The sequence below is a fragment of the Solanum lycopersicum genome, chromosome 6 (assembly GCF_036512215.1).
Source record: "Solanum lycopersicum chromosome 6, SLM_r2.1".
NCBI classification, from domain to species: Eukaryota; Viridiplantae; Streptophyta; class Magnoliopsida; order Solanales; family Solanaceae; genus Solanum; species Solanum lycopersicum.
This window is the reverse complement of record NC_090805.1, coordinates 41,717,542-41,733,103: the sequence shown is the minus strand read 5'-3', so window position 1 is coordinate 41,733,103 and position 15,562 is coordinate 41,717,542. Positions and strand designations below refer to the sequence as shown.

Below are 15,562 nucleotides of genomic sequence, written 5' to 3'. Positions count from 1 at the left end.
CCACTAAGTTGAATGTAAAAGATTTCAGTTTTACCTACTATTAGATCAAGGCCTCATTTGTTTTTATTATAATTAACATGAATCTAAATAAATATTTAAATAATTAAGTTGTATATAAATCTGGACATTGAAGGATTAAGACGGTTTGTTTTTCAAGGCTAAAATATGCATATTATTTCTGAACATAAAAATTATACAAATTAAATAAATATTTTTTAAAAATAATAAAATAAAATTAGTATTTCGTTAAAAATGATAATTATGTTCGTTTGTGAGAGTGAAGATGGTTTGTACTAATAGTGATGATAATGGTTATGTTGGTGTTACTAACTAGTATTACTGGTGTTAATAATATGTTAGTGGCTAGTAATGTTGGTGGTAATAGTTTTTGTTAGTGGCTAGAAATGGTTGTAGTTGGTGTTGTAGTAACTATGTGATGATGAAGGTTGATAGTGATAGTAGTTGTGATGGTAAACTTGGTCAATGTTAGTAATTGGAGATGTAGATGATTGTGGTTAAAGAATTTGTGTTGGTTGACGTTGTGTTGGTGGTAATAGTGAAGAAGCTAGTTGCGATGGTTGAGTTGGTTGGCAGAAGGGATTGACCGCAGTGCTAGTAGTGGATGATAGTGGTAGGTGATTGTAAATGATGATTGTGATGACAGAAATGGTTTGTTAGTTGACAATGATAATAGTGATTGACAATGATGATTGTGATTGTGATAGAAGAGATAGTTAATAGAGCTGGCTGGTGTTTGAAAAAGCTAATTATCACTATGATTCGACAAAACTCAATAACTATCTATGCAAAGTTAGTCTTATAATTGGTAAATGGGAATCTGCTTAAAGCCACTAGATAAGGAAGTATATATTCTTACTTTGGTTCTTGACACAGTATTTCTATTCAAGATGTTGAATTTAATGCTACTTTATTAGTGTATTCTGTGCCTCGTTTTAAAGTGTATATTTTATTGTTTTCTTTCTTTGGGTGGGGAAAAAGAGAGGACGAATGGACCATACACGGTGTGCCAGAAACTGAGAGAAGTTAAAAAAAATTGTAATGGAATTTTAGTTCTACAAGTCAATCATGTTGGTGAAAGAATCAACAACAGTCAATAATTGGCTTTTTCAAAAATGTAAAAAACCAAAAAATTCCTTCTTCTCGGTCCATATAATGACGGAGTCGAAAATTTTTATTAAGAAATTTAAAATATAAAAAAATAAATACGTAAAAAAAAAAAAAGGAGATTTGATATTTACTATTATCAGTGGCGTGACCACATATAGCCTTCATCAAAAATTATATTATGTAAGTAGAAAATTATACAAAATAATAAGTCAAAATTATTTTTCATACATTTATATATATATATATATATTTATTTTTGGATTCCCTTAACAAAATTTTCTGATTCTACCACTATTAACTATAATATATTATTCATTATGTATAAACAATGTAACTTTTCACCAAAGAGAGTTCGAATGCATCCGTAGACTCTTACTAGCTCCGCTCTTATCTCCACCCCTACACCTAGTCTTTTTCATCCACTTGACTTGGTATTTGCCTCCAAGAAATTAGATAAGAAAATTATTTATTTCTTATGTTCAAAAAATAAAAGATAAAATAATATTTAAACGAAGTATGAATAAGATAAAATCATAGATTATAATATAATATGTAAACTGCGTCTCTTGGGCTAAAGGGGTTGGTTTGAGAGGTGGAGGTGGCCGGCGAAGAGTGGGTGTATTGTTGAGGATAAGAAGTAGATGATCCGATAAAATAACACTAGTAAAACTTGTTTTTTTCTAATATCATCAAGTTATTCTCTTTTTTTTTTAGGAATTTATATGAAACATACGAAAATCAAAAAATATATTTTCTTGAAAAAAAGTTCCCCTCCCTACCAAACACACCCTCCTATAAGTTATCTTCGTGGTGTCATTTCCAAAGATATGCTAGGACTAGAGGGTCAAAAATATGTGATCTTTTTGTACTCATTTTCCTTTAGCTTTTACTTTTCGGAGTACCTTATTACTTACTGATAGAAAATGCTAACAAAGTCACCACTACTGAGAGAATTCTAGTGTTCCACAACAGAGTCAATTTTCCACTGAATATCAAGCAACCAATTGAGTGCTTATTTATTCTTTTCTTGCATGCCTGTTACATGTTGCATTTTTAATATTCCCTTTGTTCTTAATTCCTTCTTCTTCTTTTTCAGGTTTATTACCACAAAAAATCATTTTATTTATTATATTCTCAATTAATTACTTTCGAAAAAAGAAAACTTTTTGAAAATCTAAATTATTTATTCATTTATTTCATAATTAATAAAAATATTTATTATTTTAATTATTATTTTCTTAATATATACATCAATTTAACCTAGGTCTGGATTATGAGGAACACATGTGGGCCTTTTTACGCTAGTCTTGTTTTTTTTTTTTTTGGTAGGTGTAGGATTGTCTAATATTTACTTTTTCCATGTCTATATAATAAGAGATACACTATTCAATTGTTATCGTAAATTAATTTAATTTTTCTTAAAAAAGAAATCACTAGCATTAAATCTTGAATATCCATGTATAATTAGCGAAAAAGCATGATTAGAATGGGAATCGTGTATTGTCTTCAGATTTTCTTTATGGTCGATATTTTTCGTTGATCTTACATGAGTTTAATCGAATATCGGTGTGTTTCTAATTATTGTTATTTTTGTCGAAATACTTTTGGACTATTCTAAAATTTCGTGAAGTGTCCAGGCAAAATTAGTTTAGGGTCTCCTACAATTTGGTTTTTATGAATGAAGAGGTTGATTAGATGGAAACACTGGTTTTTGACTTGGCATTTTCCAACATTCACTTGTCTACTAGTACTACTACTCTATAGTCTATTAGCTCCATAATATGATGACTATTATTCTTAGTTTTTTAATTATATATATCTATATATATTTTTTACTTGGTGTTTCGAGTCAGATTTGAGCTCTAACTAAATTAGGATCGCACAACGCAATTTCTATTGGTGGATTGCATTTTTAATAGGATTCTTCTCTTTATTCAAAGACTCGAATAGAGACTTCTTATTAATAATAAAACAATTTTACCACCGCACTATAAATTAGTTATGATTCTCAGTCTTGTCACTTCTCTTGGGCTTATCTCCAATCATGGGCCCTTCTCTATTTAGACACTCCTATTTGTTTTGGATTGGTTTTCTTGGGCTTAATCCAAATGAATAGGCCTCAACTACGACACCAACCAACCACTTTGTTTTTCAACCTGGCAAATATAGCACACTACCAAAACTATAGGTTATTATTAGTATTTCTTTTGATCATTCAATATTCTATACTCATTTCAGAGCTCGATTACGTATCTAATTCACACCATATGAAGATGAAGGTGGAGAATTCCCCTTTAGGAATGTTGTCACTCACAAGATTTGAACCGTGAAAACTCTAATAAAAATGAAAAAAAATATGTTCATCCCAATATAACTCCCGATGTCTTCTACCTATAGGGTATTAATTTACTATATTAAACCTCCCTATAGAGGATAGTTTATAGAGCATAGAATCTAACATCCCATAGGCAAGTGGACTCCAATGTAATGAGTGGTCCATCATATTGGAGAAAAAGGGACGTGACAATCTTTTTCTACGTGTTAGAAGTACAACTAGACACTTTGAACCGACATATCAAAACATTAAATTTTTACTTTTAGCTAGAATATGACTTGCAAAATTGGTTTCTAGCTAGTACAATGTTTGCTTATTTTTTTATTAGAAAATAGAAATTGATGCAATTCAACTTCATTTTACAGACTTACTATCCTTTTTGACCGGATAGGCATAAATAGTTTTAGGATAAAAATTTAGTATACATTAACGACCCTATTCTCATTGTTTAGTTACTACTTATGAATAAATTTTGTAATTTATATCAAAATAAGTTATTTTATGAGTGATAATGGTAATGAATATCGTTATTATGGGATAAACAAAGAAAATGACCGAGACACACTTAAGGTCCCTCAAATTATTTTTTGATGACTAAATAAGATGGATGATATTTTTGTAAACAAACAATTTTCTTTTTAAAAATTATCCAATATTGTTTATTTTATTTATAATACAACAAATCAAAATAATTAATAAAAAATAATATTATAATAGCTAATTTCATATATCAACATAATTAATGTCTATCCAACCAAATGGAACCAAATAAACCCTTAATTCCTTATTTTCTTTTCAGTATAAAAAAGGTAGAAGAAAAAAAGGGAAAACATCCGATTTGTTTAAATTTCTCCTCAAATAATGATCGATAGTTATTTTGAGATCATACTAATCTAAATTTACGTTCAAATATTTTGCTTTTAAGGTAAAGTGTTCCTTTTTAAGTATCTAACGACTAGATATGGACCCAAATTGATTTTAGTGTTAAGCTTACCAAAAATAAAAAATAAAGCAAAAATAAATAAAGTTCCATAAGCATTTTGCAAAGCACAATTTTGAAAATGCCTTTTTGCCAAATCTACTCACGTAAGTTGAGAGATTAGAGTTTCAATTAGTTAAGTGATAACACGTTCACCCTAAAATCAATAATATACACGGTTGCAATTCAACTAAAAATCCTCCACATTCATCCTTTCTTATCTTCCACAATTCACACAGTACATTTTAACTGAAGATAATTATATATATTAATAAAGAGTGTTAAAGCTATTAACGCTATAATTTATTGTATTTGAATCTAATATTGCTATAAGTTTTAGAGACATTTATCATGAGTGTAGCTAAAAGTAAATATTTAACGACAATTAAGTTATTATCATTCATTAATTATTTTTAAAGATATTTTCGATACAATGTAAAAATAAGAGAAAAAGGTAAACCCCATTTGGTGTATGTCCAGTAGCGATGAAAAATTGGTAAAGCAGATAATATAGGTAAACTGACAAAAGAATAATACATTATTTAAGACTGATCAGACGATAGTGAAACAAAAACATCAGCAATGGTGTGTGTAAAGTGACAATGAAATTTGGCCTTTCCTAAACTTTATATTATTGTCGTATCATATCAAGTTTTTTTTTAAAAAAAAAAAGGGATGGTAAACTTAATGTGACATCATGACTTAGGCAACTTAACTTTGCAAGATTTGTTGCTTTAAAGAGTTTTAAGTTGTAATAATATTGTTTAATTTCCCCCCTCACATGTGTAACACATCGAATTAGGTTGTCTATTGATGAGTCATGTTTCATTTCATTTTATGATGAGTCCTATCTTGAATCTAATTTATTAAGTAATTATTGAAATTATTTGCACAATCATCTCATTCATTAAGTAATTATACATTAATCTTTTACGAGTATCAATTGTTCTAGTAATTTGAAGTGTGCGCATATCGAAAGTCATTGAAATGACTTAGCTAACTAGGTACACATGAATATTATAGACTAATAAATAAGATATCGAGAAAGTAATAATTATCTACTATTAATTTAAACAAAAGTTGAAAAAATAAATAACATATTATCAAATATTAAATATAAGATATATAAATATTAAAAAATAAATAATATTTAATTAAAAATATAAAATAAAAAACAAACACAACATGATAAATTACCCATAGCAACAAAAAAAATATTGTTAAACATCTTATAATAACAATATCATGAATAAGTAAAGATGGACGGAGTAAATAATTCATGTCGCACGGATGAATGGCCACTGCGTCAAACTACAATACTGTATATAAAATATGCTAATTAAATAAAACACTACATATATTTTTAATAGGATAGGAATAGGGAGTTGGTGATCCACACTTACAATTATTGAGTGCTTACTTGGCCCTCACTAGCCAAGAGAAAATTACGTACTTTCATCTTCCTTTTTTATTATCTCTTAATAGAATTTCATAGATGTGTTGTTTTGTTTAAGTACTTTTTTGAATTAAAATATTTGGTATATTTTTTATTTACACGCAAATGATAAAAGATACTAACGAAGAGAAATATATAACTATTTTATCCATAATTATGTATTATCTTTAACACATTGCATATTGTGATTTTCCTTAATTATTTAAGTACTTTTATTTGTATAGTATTATTTTCTTTTAATACTATCTTATCCCAAATTGCTACGTAAAGTACTAATAATCAAGTTTAACTTTTAAAAATATAATCAATAAAGTTAATTTAATTTAAAAAATTAACAAATAATTTCTTAAAGAGAATGTCACAGTAAACTTGAACTAAATAAATTGAAACGGAGAAAATAATTTTAGAACCTTTTTGGTTTTCATTAATTTGATGTGCAAGGGACAGGTATATGAGGAATATTTTTGCAAGAAAATGCTAGAAGAAGCAGTGTTATTCGTTGGCATTTTGATATATGTGAAAATGAACATACAAGTGGCAATATGCACACCATAAACATTCAACCCAATCCAAATTAGAATTTTAAACCATATTCTTTTATTTTAATTTATATGTTTTATTTTTATTTAATGGTACGTTTTTAAAAAAAAAGAGTATTATATTTTATAATTAGTAATTTTTATATTCCACATTGTGTTTAATGGTCTAAGATTGTAAGATTCGAAAAATATTTTCGTACGCCATACAATATTTAGTTTAAAATTAAAAAGTTTTCTTTTTTTAATTTTTAAATTAGTAATCAATCAAAATATATGAAATAAAAAGGAGGGAGTATATAAACAAATAAAATAAAAGGAGAGGTTAGTGGCTCGAGATAGTGTAGTGTCAAAAGACGCCACCTCTATGGAAAGAGTTAATTCTATCCACTAATAATGAGCATTATCTTTTTTGTTGTTGTTTTTTTTTAATATAAGTCATTTTTCCTATAAAAATCATAATTTAAAAATTAGAGTAATAATAATTTGGAAAGATTATTGTTTAGGTTGATATTAATATTTTGAGGTAGTTTAAATCAAAATATTTTAAAAATATTACTACCACAAATTCTACGTTCTCCGATCCCATATATTTGGGTCAATTTACAATGAAGACATACATATCTAGACAAATTTATATGTACGACACTATAGAATCAATTCACCATTCTATTGATCATGCACCAATTGATGTAAAACGCTAAATTGAAGAAAAATTCACTTTTTGAAAATGATAAATTCTTACTTATATATATTCAATAATATATCTCATTTTTTTGGACCATAAATAGGATTAAATTAAGTATTTTCGTTGATGGTGTGTCACTCAGATGAACTGAGAAGCAGTTCATGAATCAGAAAGCTTAATAACTAAAACTGTAAATACTAATAACGTTGTGGTAGAGTAATAAGTGTAACTCTATTTCTAACGAATGATTTTGGGTTAGAGTTTCTCTAGGTACGAACAGAGGGGAATTCCCTTGAACTGCACGTGCATACATCGGTCAGATTAACATATATTTTACTAGTCGATGAAAGATACTTGAACAAAACCATTTGAGTGCACTAGTTTAAACGCTCAATGCCTGCCTTTGAGGTGAGTAGACTGGGTCTGAATCCTAAATAAAATATTGGGATGACTAATTTAAAACTTGTTTTCATAGTGCTAAGTGAAATTTAAAAACACCACTCCACAAAGCAAAATCTTATTTAGTTGGGTCATTTACTTCATTTTCGTACGTTAGTACAATACTTTTTTTGTTTTTATGTTTAGTAAAATTATCATACAAATCAAGATTAGTCATTGATATTATACATGTCATCTTCAAATACTGAATTCGCCACTGGATACACAATCAACTTTATTAGGGAGCAATCAATCTAAACATGAGACTTTTCAACTCAAATTCAAATTTAATCAGCTTTAATACGAATACCGAATATTAAATAAAAAATAAATTAAAATTAAAACTTGATTAAATTTTTTCCCTTTCATTTTTGTACTATTGATGGAAAATGAGAATTAAAAGCGAAAACGAGTGAGATGAGGAAAGAAGAAGCAAAGTCTAAGGGTCTACGAGCAAGCAAATTTGATGGTTAAAAGTCAAAAAATCTAGAAGCTCTAAATAATAAATCAAAGTCAAGAAAAGGCCTTTGTCCTTCTTTCACACAGTTTAAACAAAAAGGGTGCAATTGTGATTCATGCCATAATACTTGAGTCATCGTAGAACGACTGAAATTTCAAATTTAAATATTTATGTATTGGATTATAGTAGAATGAATGAAATCTCGAATTTAAATATTTAAAAATGAAAAGAATTATATTTATTATATCGAAAAAAAAACCTTTGAAAATTTTGCTAACCTATTACTATTTGGAAGTAGTAATACGCATAATCGATAGTGTAGTTGATTAAAATAAACTTTGTCAACCCTTGAATGATTAATATTGATTTTACACATCCTTTTGGAGTAGTTAAAATTGAAATGAGAGAAATAACTATTGTCTTTTAATTAAATTATAACGTCTTTCGAGATGGTTCAGTATTTGCCCTGATTACTTATCATAAATAGGTTTTCCTTTTAGGAAAAGGTTTTGGATTGACTAATTATTTTTTGTAGAAAAAGGTTTAGAACTCTATAAATAAAAGAATGTTCCTTCTAACTTAATTAGCATTCACAATGTAATCTTAAGGGCTTTGAGAGTTTTGGTTAGGGGGAAAATTTATGGGTCACAAGCTTGATATGTTATCACTTGTGTGAACCTCCCATGTATTCCGAGTGATTTGGTTGAGGTTGTTTTCCTCTGTATTTGTACTCTCATATTTATAGTGGATTGCTCATCTCCTTTGTAGAAGTAGGTCGATTGACCGAACTACGTTAAATCCTTATGTCTTTTGATATATTTTTCGTTGTCTTCTTACTCGTAGTCTTTCGAGGTTTCCATTGCTAGCTTCTGCGTTTACACCTATTTATTTACGGTCCTAACAGTTTGGAGGGTGATTATCCACAAGGATGATCAGGAATTGATTCCCGCCTCAATGCCTTTTGAGTCCAATATATCGCATAGGACTTGCTTAGTGCAATTTATATTACATGTATATTTACAAGCTATTACACAATAAAAATCCTACTAACGAATCGAGCCAACATAGTTTTCATTTGGAGCATGAGAGAGGCCATTGGGTCCACTATGCACTCACATCTTTTTTTGAAAAAAGAAAGAAAGAAAGAAAGACTTATAAAAAGACTCGTAGTGTATGGAAAACGCAAGGGGTTGTCACTTCTCAATTGTTGCCTTGCTATAAATTATGTTACTATCAAAAACAAAACGACCATGTTAGGATGTGGATATAAACAACAAACGTAGATGTTAAGGAGAACAGTGAATGTATTATGCTAGTATTTTATTTTGAAATTATTAAATTGAATTTAGAATCAAAGTATTATAATCATATCTTAAATATTTTTTAAACATCATGTTTTAAAACAAATCAATTATAACCGGAGGAATAGTATTATTCCTTCCATTACAAAATAAAGAATTATTTTTTTAAAAGAAAAGTTATCCTTCTCTTTTGTAGAGTTTTCAACTATTTCTAAGTTTAATAAAAGAATTGGGAAGAAGCAAAATAATAATATTAATAAATTAGCTTTAATTTTAAACTTTCTAGAAGAAACATAGCACATCATAAATATTACATATTTTATTTGAGCTAATTTAATTAGACACAGAATTTAAGAAAAAAAATAAAAAAATTAATATTCATGGTTATAAATGAATAATAAAAATTTGTACAACTAGAAATCATTTTATTAATAACAAAATGAACATACTCAAGTTAAATTATTACTTGATATAAATTTTTTCTTTTTTTTATGACAAGGAAAATCCGCAATCACTATCATTTTGGATGTATACAGAGTAAAACCTTATTCCTATGTTAATTTAAAACGATCTAAAAAAGAAAAAGTAAACTAGTATTAATTTTGCAGGAGGGAATACATGATTTCAAGTGTAAAAATATTACTTTATCATGTTCCCTTTTACCTATCGTATTTAGTTTTAAGATTTTCATAAAAACAATAATAATTAACATAGTTATTTTCTCACATTATTCTTATTAATTAATATTTAGTAGTATCAGATTCTAAAAAGTATTTGAGCAATAAATATTTAACGATAAGGATTACAAAATGAAAAGACATACGCTATGTTTTTGTCATATGTTTAAATTGATAAATAAAAATTAAATTATTAAATAAAGATAAATGTTATACGAGTAAAATAGAAAATGAACAGTTATTAGCAAAATTCCTCTTGTCGTTTTGCCTGTAAACAACCCACTCGTGTGTGCAGAAAAGGTAAGTTCGTGTGTATCACCACGACCGTTCAATTGTAATAATTCCGTTTAGTAAAATATGGCTTGGTTTAATTTGATATAGAGTTTAAGAGTATAAATAAAATTTTTGTATCATATGATTTTAAATTAAAGTTAGGTTACATGTATAAAATTATTTTTTGATCTTTTAACTTTAAACATATCACGTGAAAGACTGATTTTAAAATGTTATAAAAAAAAAAGAAAAAAGTCATTCTTTTTCAAACACATAAAAAAGAAAAATGAATCATTCTTTTCGAAACAGAGTGAATAATATTAATTGAAGAGCCATAAATACTTTCTCCATTTATTTTTATTTGTCATACTACGTTTCTAGATATTCAATTTGATTAATTTTTTTAAATTAAATTATATTACATTACTTTAATATTTTAAATAAAAAATTTAAAAATTTAAAAACTTTATGAAAAGTAGTATATATTATAATTTTTCGCATATTGATATAATAAAAAATATATTTTAAAAATATTAAAAGTGTTTACTATTTAACTTTAAAAATAAAAACTATAACAAATAATAGTGGACATAGATAGCAAAATAAAAGTTCGAAAACCCCTCCACCAAGAAAATAAATTTAATAATCACCAAAGGGCGGCTGACCTAACTCTTACATTCCACGAACCAAGACATCTACCTTTTCTTGTCACCAATTATCAACTGACACGTATGACCTATCTCATTCCGCCACCATTTCCTCCTTTGATCTGGGACCCACCATCTCCAACTTGCAAATACTCTAATTTTATATCCTCTTCGTCTTAATTTATATTGACACCAAGTCTTAACAAAGATAAAATAATAGTAATTATAATTATAATATGCACCACAAAAATAGGAAATGTGTAATTTTTGTTTGTATAAATATATCTTAGTTTTAATGTGAAGTAATTTTTAACCTATCATGTCAAATTCAATAGAAATATTGAAATTGGGATAAGATGGAATATTAGTATTTAGCACTAAAATTTAGATGATAAGGAAGTGTTCAATTTTATAGAGTATAAGATTAAAAAAATGAGATAAATATAATGCTAAAGCTCTATTCCAAATGTCGACATTATGTTATTAAGTATTCTAATAATCACAATACTATATTCATATTTACATTTTAGATTACAAAGGCTCAAAGAGACATTCAAAACATAGGTATAAACAATCTAATATTATATAACTAAAATAAGTTGTTCATCAAACTATAGTAGCTTATTTTCTAAGCTCAACTTCTAAACTTAGCACTATTAATCCTTACATTTTTTCCTTATTTTCAACTTCCAACCCTCCAATTTATCATCATATCCTATTTGATCCTAAAAACTATATACAACACGGCTCTTGTGGACTAAAGAGCTTTAGAACACTGGCCTTTTCTGGAGAAAGCACTAGTGTTTGGAGGGATAAACTAGGCAGTATATTTGTATAGACAATATGCATTTTAGATGTAAATTAAAGGACTGTAATTGCAAAGATTAATATTCTATGAATAGTCCTCCTGTTGGGGCTCTATGAGGAATTCCCTTTCTACGCTTGGCCGTTTTGTAATTAGCAGAAGTTGGAGGGGGCGTTGACGGAGTAAAACTCTGAATCTTGTTTCTCCGGCCATGGCTGCTGCTGCTGCTGCTGTAAGAGTCATCGAATTCCGATGCTGCCACCACCGCCGCCGGTAACCTCTTCTTCTCCGGCGAATTCTTCGGTTTCTTCTTCTTCTTCACGAAATTACTTGAGGTCCCAACAATCTGTAAAATTAATAATGCCAAAGATTTTCCATCAATTAATGGACCCGTGAGCTATTACCTTGATATGTGTGCAATAAAAGAATTAAATGCAAGATAATGGAAAAACTAATGGTCAATTTTGTATACCTTGCAACCAAGAGAGCAGAATTTGAAGGAATCAAGGAGACTCCTTTCACATACTTCACAAGTATTTGTGACCCCTTTTCCAGGCCTAGGCTGTGGCCTTTCATTCAAGAAAACAACTTTAGCACTGTTGATAATGTATGTTTGGACTGAAGAAATGTCCAAATACTTCTGAATCTCATTCACTCTTATCACATCATGGTAAGATGACCTCCTTATCTGTTTCAAACACTTTGTTTAAGCTTTAAAAAAAAACAGAGCAATTTCACAAGAGCAAAATAATGGAGGAAAAATGGGGAAACCTGAATGACAGGATGATCTCTGTGATGTGCTAAACAAACAGAGCAGAGAGGAGCATTGTTACATTGCAGACAGTACATATTACATTCACTCTTGTGAGAATCAGCATGTAACTTGCATTGAACAAAGAATCGCTCCTTCAATAATGGTTTCAACCATGGCGGCCACCTATTGTCGTCCTCATCAGGTCCCTGAAAACACAAAAAATCAGCAAAAAAAAAGTAAAATAAAATGAAAGAATGAATGGAACAGAATGATTGAAAAACAGTACCATGATACGCCTGTTCTTAGGCTTTATTTCACGGATTGGGGCTTCTTGGTTGTCGATCGCCAGTTTGAAATAGTAACGCTCAGATTTTTGATTTTCTTTGTGAATGAATAGGGTGTGAAAGGAAGAGAAAATGTTGGATTTTTGGTTTGGGGAGAAATTGAGGAATTGGAGGAGGTGAGAGAAATGATGGCTACTTGTAAGGACTTGGGATGGCACTGTGACTTGTGGGGCTTTCTTTTTCTTACTTAATGCTCAATATTAAATAAAGTAATAAATTTATAAAAATTTGATATTAATAATTCTTTTTTTAATTATTTTTTATATAGTTTTTGATTCCATGTTTAAAAATAACATCCTTAGCATAATTTCTATTTAAAATAATCATTTACAAAATATACTCCATTAAAATTGAGGAGAGGATGTGCAAGGTTTTAAAAGACAATTGTGTTTTTAATCTGCTAATATAATGCATTAATATTTTCTGTATTGATCATATCATGAATTTCATGTATTAGTTATACACATTTTAATATCTAGTAATATATATATATATATATAAATTGTAAAAGTGTATTAAATAAGGTATTAATAACACATAATTCGTTTGGTAGGATTATTATAAATCACAATAATTAATAATTTAAAATTATGAAAATCTGATTGACTTTTGGGATTATATCGATCACACTTAAATTGAGATGATTAAGTAATATATTATTCGATAATGATGTAAAAAAATACATAAATTCAACTAATTGGCGATCTAAAATATATGAAAAAATAATTTAATTGACTCTTGAAACCATATCTTGTACATAAATTTTAAAAAAAGAAAACACTATATTTTAAAAACTAAAAAATATGATAATTAATAATATAAAATATTTAAAAGTTATAAATTTTATTAAATGACTTTTCAAAATTCATTTTTATCTTTATTATATAAGTTCGAGAAAGAGCAAATAGCATGATGTATCTAGTCTAGTCTATTTTATATATATATATGTGTGTGATGAATCATTAAATATAAAATCTTATAATCCATTGTTTATATTATTTCTTTTTTGAGGTTCCAAATGAAACATATTTGCATTAGTTAAGTTATCTGGTGCTTATCGACTTGTTGGGTTCATAAAAAATTAGGGGGCATTTGTGACTTGTGACTCGTTCTTATCCATTTATATTTTTAAGTTTTTTATTACCCTTTCATTTTCATGCATACATATCCTTTCTTAATTAGGTCATGTCATTTAGTATTTTTTTTTCTCCATTAGTTTGTTTATTTTCCTCCTTTTAATTGTTGTTCACTAAATAATCATGCTCATTAGATTTATTAAATCATAATCTCTAATATTCAACAAGGTAAGTGGGGTTTCAATAGTTTATTTGACATATTGTTCCCCATTTTTACAATTTGGTATATTTGGTCCATTATTGACTATTTTGTGTTGTGCTTAAGTGCGTACGGTAATAATAGTATAATACTCCACCAATTTCAAATGATGTGTCCGTGATTTTTAAATTAATTATTTGAAAGTATTTGTTTATTAAAAATTTCAGATTTTCTTTTATATATATATATATATAATATATATATATATATATATATATATATATAGAACATAATGAAAAAGTGAAACATTTTTCATAATAATTTATTTTTAAAAAATATCAACAAATATTTTGAGCGAGAAAAATAAATTGTATCTATTGAAAACTTAACCACCTTATTACTCTTGGGAATGTCGCGCACCTACCTATTTACTTGGGTTCGAAATCTAGTCATTATTCATCTACAAAATTTTATTAGGAGTAATATCTTCTTAAGAACGTTAATTTTTTTTCGTGACTAATCTACAAAATATATTTATTTAATGATATCATAATTATTATTTGTTACAATTTACAATAAAAGGGTAAATACTTATTTTGTACTTGATATTTATACCAAACAAATAAATGAATATAATTAACATACATTTTTATCTCATTAATAATTAAACATAGTCAATATAAATAATTGGCATAAACACCTTGAATTATATTTACTCAATAAGGTCTAATTCGTATTTGTTGCTACATTACTAACATACCATGTTGAGATTGAAAATAACTGCTCCATTCGTTTCATATTACTTGATTCATATTGATCTAATAAACTTTTCAATATAATTTTAATTAGAAATATATTATATTAAATTAATTTCATTAACGATATTATAAAACTATAAATTTAACTAGTGTTTCACGAAATTATTTAATGTTAAGAATAGAAACAAAAAAAAATACATCAAAAGTTAGGAATTTGTAGCTCTTCTTTGGTGAATAAAAAATAAAAGTGTTATAAAATATAGAGTGATGAAAAAGGAGGAGTCACACTGCACAAGTACGTACAAGTTATCTAATAAAAATTCAATAATTTGATTTCTTCCATGATGTACAAGGCAATGCCCTCTTCACACCAAAACAGATGAAAAGGATAATAATCATTCAAAAAAATAAAAATAAAAAAAGGAACTTATTCTTCTTGTAATTTTCCTCTTTCATCATATTCTTGAATGTTGCTTTTCTCTTGTAAAAATTAATTCTAAAAAGGGAATACGAAACTCTAATGAGTTAATATCTTATATGGTCACTCAACTTTGAATTGTTTACTTAGAAAGTCACTCAACGTTAAGTTGTTTACTTAGAAAGTCACTCAACTTTGTTTTATAACTCAAAAGTCATTAAATTATTGATGTTTAACTTGGAAAGTCACCCAATTATTTATATTTCACTTATAAAATCACTCAATCAATT

General features: G+C 27.5%; 1 protein-coding gene across 1 annotated transcript; it reads right to left on the bottom strand.

Annotated features, from left to right (window-relative positions):
• Nucleotides 1-11,376: 11,376 nt before the first annotated feature.
• On the bottom strand, nucleotides 11,377-13,004 carry LOC101268004 (protein RGF1 INDUCIBLE TRANSCRIPTION FACTOR 1-like). The gene is made up of 4 exons (XM_010324561.4): nucleotides 12,764-13,004; nucleotides 12,495-12,683; nucleotides 12,196-12,411; nucleotides 11,377-12,069 (listed from the first exon to the last, which is right to left on the bottom strand). The coding sequence occupies exons 1-4, from the start codon at nucleotides 12,764-12,766 to the stop codon at nucleotides 11,803-11,805; spliced, it is 675 nt and encodes a 224-aa protein (XP_010322863.1). The 5' UTR covers nucleotides 12,767-13,004; the 3' UTR covers nucleotides 11,377-11,802.
• Between the last annotated feature and the right edge of the window lie 2,558 nt (nucleotides 13,005-15,562).

Excerpts from the sequence above, each read along its gene's own strand:
- LOC101268004 (XM_010324561.4), bottom strand. Across the intron at positions 12,412-12,494 it reads GAGATCATCCTGTCATTCAG|ATAAGGAGGTCATCTTACCA; the intron begins GTTTCCCCATTT and ends TGTTTGAAACAG. Across the intron at positions 12,070-12,195 it reads TCTGCTCTCTTGGTTGCAAG|ATTGTTGGGACCTCAAGTAA; the intron begins GTATACAAAATT and ends TTAATTTTACAG.